Here is a 6,774-nt window from a genome sequence, read left to right on the forward strand (position 1 = left end):
CCCCCCGGATCAAGGGGACCACCGCTAAGTTTCAGATTTTTGCTTTTAATACCTTTAAAACTTAAATATCTGCAAGAAACGTGCAAACGACGCACATCTGCCTTTTTTAAATCGTCCGGTTTTATATTTTAACGTGCACAAAGCTTTTGTAATCATTTATGTCCTAAAGCACATTAAAATTTTAAGATAGTCATTCTAATCCTACACCCAAAAATCACACTGAAGGTCTCAAACCAAGAAGCCAATTTTAGTTTTTTTTGTTCTTTTTTTTTTCTTTCTTGTTTTGCTTTTTACCATTTCAGCACACTGCAGCACTCTTTCTCCCAACCGCTATCTTTGTTTTTCCCATGACTCAAGTGTAATCTAGATCTGAAGCAGAGAAATGGGGGAGAGAAGAGGTTGTGGTGGTGTTGGTGGAGTTGGAGTGTCTTTCTTGGGGAGGCGACAAACTCCTACATTGAGATCTACACAAATTTTGGCAGTTTGCTGGTGTTGGGCCACTTTGATGCTCTAGTCAAGAATTTAACAGGCTCCACTTAACTGCTAAAAATTAGGCCGACATCTCCTCTTGCTAAAAGGCAAAACACTTCATATTTTCTCCTATGCCATTTAAAAAAGTAGATTAAACAAAAACAGACAAAGAAAAAGAATGATTTTCTCCAGCAGTCCATCAGCCTCAACTGGTTTGAGTTCTTTCAGTTGGGATCCACTCTGGCCAGTCAAACGTGAAGCTGCGGACGTTTGCAGTGATTCAGGTCGGTCGGAGGGGGAAAACACTTTAACAGGAAAGTCTTTAGATACGACTGATGTCTTTTCCTCTTCCAAAAAAAAAGACAAAGAAAAAAAAAAAGTTGGAAAAGCTGGCTCTCTGGAATAGCAGGGTTGAGGGAAAAAGGACAATCGTGAAGTTGGGCAGTGTTCCTGTTGAGACACGTGGTTGTGTGTGTGTGAGATTGTGTGCATGTCTGCATGTAAACGTGTTTAAATGTACGTGTGTGTGTGTGTGTGTGTGTGTGTGTGTGAGAGAGAGAGTGTTTGTGTGTACAAGCATGGTTTCTACAGCAGATCCACGCGACGGTAGTACAGCAGGTAGGCAGTGCGCTCTGCAGTCTGCTTCACCACCTGATGCTGATTGATGATCTTCACCACCTGGTCATCAATGCGCAGCCAGCCGTTCAGACCGATGTGGAAGACATCTGTAGTGTAGTGGCCACCCGTGGCACTGTTCCCATGGTGATAGACGACTGCGGGAAAACACAAAGGACTCAGCATTACAAAACTCAAATTCACACCAATAGATTTTGCTGCCACTCCTATAGCATGGTAGATATTTCTGTGCAGCTGTGTGAAAATACAGTGCCAGATGTGTCCAAAACAAATCAAGAGGCAGCAGAAGTTTAGTTGTTTACAGTAGCTAAACAATGTTGCAACCTTCAGCGTTACACAATTCAACTTGTGCGGTCACAGGTGTGCATATATTGGCTTTTTAATAATGAATCCAGATCACATTTCTGACTATTATTTTTCCTTTGACTGTTGTTTTTGACTTAAGTTTGGATTCAATGCAAAACGGCTTCACATTATGTAACACTTATGAATCATCTGTTTTGAATCTACAGAGTCCCAAATAGAGAAAAATGTATTAGAAGCATTTCACTCGTAAAGCATAAAAAAAACAAAAAAAAAACAGGCATTACTACATAATTATAGCAAAAATAATTGTAATATATAGCGAGTGTAATAACTACAGTGATACAACTTTAAGCACAGTTGTTAGGTTGATTGGCAGTCTCTAATATCGCGCTAATATCAATCGCACAGGAAAACTGGCAGAATACAGACTTGATAGGACACATTCAACACTTATTGCAGTAAATGTTTGGCTGCCAGTAACGTTTACGGTAAGGAAAGGTGAAATATAATGTGTGCTATATTACAGACGATTAAATGAAAAGTTTAGAGACAATAATCTCTCTATTTTCCACTCTTACCAGATGTTCAAACATGGGAAAACAGTCAGAAAATAGGCTTCGGGGAAATTCACTGGTATGGCAACTGTTGCTAGGGGTTGCTGGACAGGCTACTTTTTGACAAGCAGGGAGCCACTTTTTCCCCTCAGAAAGAAAAATAAACTACAATTCACTCCTGGAGGTGGGGAAAAAGGTGAACATCCCCTGTAAGTTAAGGCCATGTGTGTTTAAACAGGTCAGTATGTCGTGTGGGGGGGGCAGAGAAGAGAAAGACTAGGCCTAACTAGTCAACAAATAGGAAGGTGCTGGAAGGATGGAGGTGTACGTCTTGATGACAGCTTGCTGGAAGCCATAATAAAAGTATTTGTGCACAGGCCCGTCAGGTAAGCTCATATAAACAGGATTAGTATTTAACTGTGGAAAAGGTCCAAATTACAAATTATCGGGCAGGGGATTTTACGCCACGCTGTATAGCTGAGGGTCATTCTTAGGTAACATCAGTGTGTACAGAAGCTCATAGCAAACAAGCCTTGATGTCTTTGCCCCATTTCTTCAAATGTAGTTATGCCTGTGACTCAGCAGAACTTTTTTCATTCTTAGCAATCTAAGATCTGAAAACAGATCAAGTAAAGTTGAAGCCGGGCACACACTGTACGATTTTAGCCCAGATTTGGCCATCTGAAACAATTGTCTCAAATCCTAAAAGATTCCTCCAAGACTAAAATCTGTAGTCTTTGATTGTTAGTTTGACGTGTTCACCGACATCCAATTAATGCGATCAAATTTTACCTCAGACAAATTCTGGCAGTGTCAGAAGATTTGGCGCACTGCGCTGCAGTGCAACTTCACCTACGATGAATGTCAAACAGTCTTCGTTTTTCAAGACAAGCCATGATAATTAATGCTAGAGATTTCTTCTAACAGCATAAACTCAGGCGCTCCCGTTCCCCGCTCACGGAATTCATATGATATGTTTCCTTTGCTATGATAAACACCGGTTGCGCCGCTGTTTTCATGTTGGTGTGTAGTGCTGCTTGCACTATCGTCTTAAATACACCAGTTTTGCCAGCGTTCATAGACTTTTCATGATAGCCAACATTTCAGGCCTGCGTGTAATGCAGTTCAGAAGAACTGTTGAATAAAGTCGTTATTTTTGTTTTCTTTGCGCACAAAAAGTATTCTAGTAGCTTTGTAAAATTAAGATTGAACCACTGATGTCACATGAACAGTTTTAACGATGTCCTTACTATTTCAATTGCGTTGCCGTCTATGCAGGTTCAGAAAGCTCTCAGATTTCATCAAAAATATCTTAATTTGTGTTCCGAAGATGAAAGAAGGTCTTGCGGGTTTGGAACTACATGAGGGTGAGTAATTAATAACAGAATTTTCATTTTTGGGTGAACTATCCCTTTTAATGACAACTGAGATCCCACAGTGTGACATCATCATGTTCGTACAGTCTGACAAGCAACAATCGTAAAGTACTATTATAAATCATGCGGTGTGCACCCGGCATTAGTGTCATTCATGTGCAAGTTAAATTGTCACAAAACCCTAAAACACATTTTTTGAGATGTTAACGTATGAACAGGTTGCACATCAGTGAAAACAATAATAGCAGTCAATGTCAATTATTAAGGGAAAAGTGGTTATTTTTTCATTTTTTGAGCAATTTCGTTCTTCCTGTTCAAAAAGCAAAGTTGAACCAACGTCACGAAAAGTGACATATATGCGTTAATTTGGAGTGGTAATTAGCTGCCGTGTCTGGAGAGTACGCGTTTACGTCATCAGTATTCTGAGCTTTTCTCAGTATTATTCATGAGAAAGTCGTCTTATGATCCAATCACTGCACTGTATTATGCATGAGGTTGTATTACAGCAGAGAATTAAAATCTCATGAAAGAGCTTCCATGCTGTCAGTTCACCTCTGTAAACTAAGGTGACCAGACATGCCACTTCCCGGGGACACGTTCTGCCCAGGATTTCTAAATTGCCAAAAATAACCAGGTTTTGGCAGTTTGCGCTGCGCAGATTGCAGACATCAAAGTACCGCTTCCCACCCTCTACAGTCCCACTTTTCAACAGTTTTACACACCAATTTCTGGAGTCTTTTTTCAGATCTAAGGTGTGAAAGACCAGTGCTGAAACAGGGGGTTTCATGACACTTTAGTTTCCAGCTCACTGAAGCACCAGAGATGCTGTTGTCACATGGTACCAGTCACGTCTCTCAGTGCTGGACAGAATGGACCAAAACACAGCTGTTACTGATTTTTAGTTGTTCGGTCAGAGAATGTTTAGAATTTAGTGCTCAATGCACAACTGCACCATAAAGAGTAGACTTAAATGTCTAGTTGCAGCATAACAATGGAATAAACCAAAACAAACATACCTGCAAAGAGCCTGTAGGTTCTTTGGCCTTTCAGAGTTTTGCCCCGCACCCCCGGTGACAAGAGATCTGAAAATCATGATGAACCATTTTAATATGCAGCAGCAGTTTTTACGGCTGGTCAACTTAAACTATTAGTGTGATCCATTTGATAGTTCTGAAAACCAGCATCACACAAAAAAAGAGATAGGAAACACTCAGTGCGTGTAGAAAACGTAATAAATTGAATCCAGAGAAGTTGTTCTAAATAGAATCCAGATGAACTAACATGCAGACTGGTATTTATGGTTCCCAATTGGAGTGAGTGGCATCTAGCCTACTTTAATCAGCAGGAAGTCATTATGCTGCTCCCTCATTAGTGCTGTTGTTTATTTTGGTTAGGTTCATATTTTGTGGGGAACCTGGTCTCTTCGTGGGTAGCAGAATTGAGAGCACATGTAGAGTTTTGCTCATAAACACAATTAAACTCACCAGATTTTCAAAGCAATGGCTTATCTTGGACCAATCCATTAAAATAGAGAGGTTTCTCAAGTGAAATTGAGTAAAGAATAGAGAGTGGACCTGCACAGTGCATGTGCACAGAATGTGTGTGGAAGATAGAGACTACAAGTAAAAAGACTAAAATAAAATGACAAGCAGCGACAGTGGTTTTTTTCTCCTGGTATCACCTAGTAAAGAACAAGCGCAACTGAAATCATGCAATCTCATTTAGTAGATGGTGAAACCTGCTAAAATGTGACAGCAGTAAAATGGTTTCATAAAAATGAAATAAGCACCTTTACTGATCTCCAGATCAACAGGGTAATCAACATTCTTGACCAGTTTTTGACATCCACCGGTCTTCTCAAAAACAAATCTCTTGAGGTGAAGCACCAGCACTGGAGGAAGCTCTTCAAGAGTCACTCTCCGACTGATCTCAATCTAAAGCAAAAAAAGAGGGTAGGAAATCAGCCACAGGTTTCAACTTCATCAGCATCAACATTAATACTTTCTCCTTTCCAATCTAAATATGAAGAGTTGATAATTAGCCATTTATAGGTTTATTTCTTATTCCTTAGTACCACCCCTGAGCTCTGGCACCATGAGTAAATATTTGAGCAACTACACATCCCAAATGAGGAACAAGTTTCACATTGTTTAATTTATTTATAAAATACAATTCTAAAACAAGTGGTCAGCTAGAGTAATGATATTAAAATCCATCTTAGCTTTCAAGGGGAAATATCAATGCAGCAGTAAAAGGGAGCCACATCAACAGCCCACAGAAAAACTAACGTAGACATCTATGGGTAGATGATGTTTACTGTTAATGAGTCACACCTCCTGCTTGCTCTTAGTGGTGTAGCCCTGAACAGACTCCCGTGCCACCAGTATCTCCAGGGCCTCTTGGACTGTGTGGATCTTCTCTGATTGGATGTCCAGCTGCAGCGTGAAGAAGGGCTGCAAGGTGGCTGAGTCTTTTGAGCTCTGCTGGTATACCACAGATCTATCAAAAGAAAAAAAACATTTAGAAAAATGGACCAATTATATATTTAATTAATAAACCACTACTCCCTGTTAAAAGAAAAAGAAATACAAGGTCAAACTAAACAATATTAAAGAAATTATTAGGGATGAACGATATTATCGTAATTGGCTGATAATGGACAAAAATGTAAACACCGTCATTGGCCCGTTATAAAAATATATGCTGATATGCCTTGCTGATAAGACGAAAAACTCACATGTGCTCAGGGTGTGCTAGCTAAAGTCACATCAATAGTGTGGTCAATCTTGAAGCAAACTTTTGTCTAAATACGATTAGATTAACTGTTTTGGATCGCCGCATTTAATTTGAGAATGCATGTACACAACGACGCCTCCGATGTGCGATAGAATAAATGGTCACTAGCAAGTGCAGCAGCGGCAGCCTCCCCCGGGTGCTAATGCCCGTTCGTTAAGGCGTTTTATTTACTTAGGGGCGCTGTTCGCCTACTTATAACAAAATGAAAGTAAAATACACAAATCATGTTAAGATTGTGTTTCTAATTAAATAAAACAGTATTTGATGTCATAAAATCACGAGTATGTTTCGATTAATAGGTCAGAAGCTATAGCTTACATGAATAAAAAAAATAATCACAAACATGACACTTGTAAATAAAATTGTACATATACAGATTTATACATTCATTTTTGCAAATGGATTATGAAAACTTAAATACAAGGAGCTCTAAAAGATTTTGAATTTTTACAGCTCTTTTGCTTTAGACCATCTACAAATGTTAAAGGGGTCATATGACGTTGCTAAAAAGAACATTATGTTGTGTATTTGGTTAGAGTGAGTGGCGGCCGGCGGCCTAGAGTGAGGAAGGGCCGGCGGGCTTGAGAACGGCGCGGCCGGCGGATTCGACGAAGGAGCGGCTGGCAGGGTTGTGG

General features: G+C 39.8%; 1 protein-coding gene across 2 annotated transcripts in view; it reads right to left on the reverse strand.

The window, feature by feature from the left end:
- Positions 1–274: 274 nt before the first annotated feature.
- Positions 275–6,774, reverse strand: part of LOC107679911 (ubiquitin carboxyl-terminal hydrolase 10-like) — a 34,250-nt gene continuing 27,750 nt past the window's right edge. For both annotated transcript variants that reach the window (XM_016475636.1, XM_016475635.1), the window contains 4 exons: positions 5,677–5,842; positions 5,133–5,277; positions 4,360–4,425; positions 275–1,244 (listed from right to left, as the gene is read on the reverse strand). In XM_016475636.1, coding sequence (XP_016331122.1) covers positions 1,057–1,244; positions 4,360–4,425; positions 5,133–5,277; positions 5,677–5,842 — 565 coding nt within the window. In that variant the 3' untranslated portion in view covers positions 275–1,056. The remainder of the gene's footprint in view (positions 1,245–4,359; positions 4,426–5,132; positions 5,278–5,676; positions 5,843–6,774) is intronic.

The sequence above is a fragment of the Sinocyclocheilus anshuiensis genome, unplaced genomic scaffold, assembly GCF_001515605.1.
Source record: "Sinocyclocheilus anshuiensis isolate Anshui unplaced genomic scaffold, SAMN03320099.WGS_v1.1 scaffold256, whole genome shotgun sequence".
NCBI lineage: Eukaryota > Metazoa > Chordata > Actinopteri > Cypriniformes > Cyprinidae > Sinocyclocheilus > Sinocyclocheilus anshuiensis.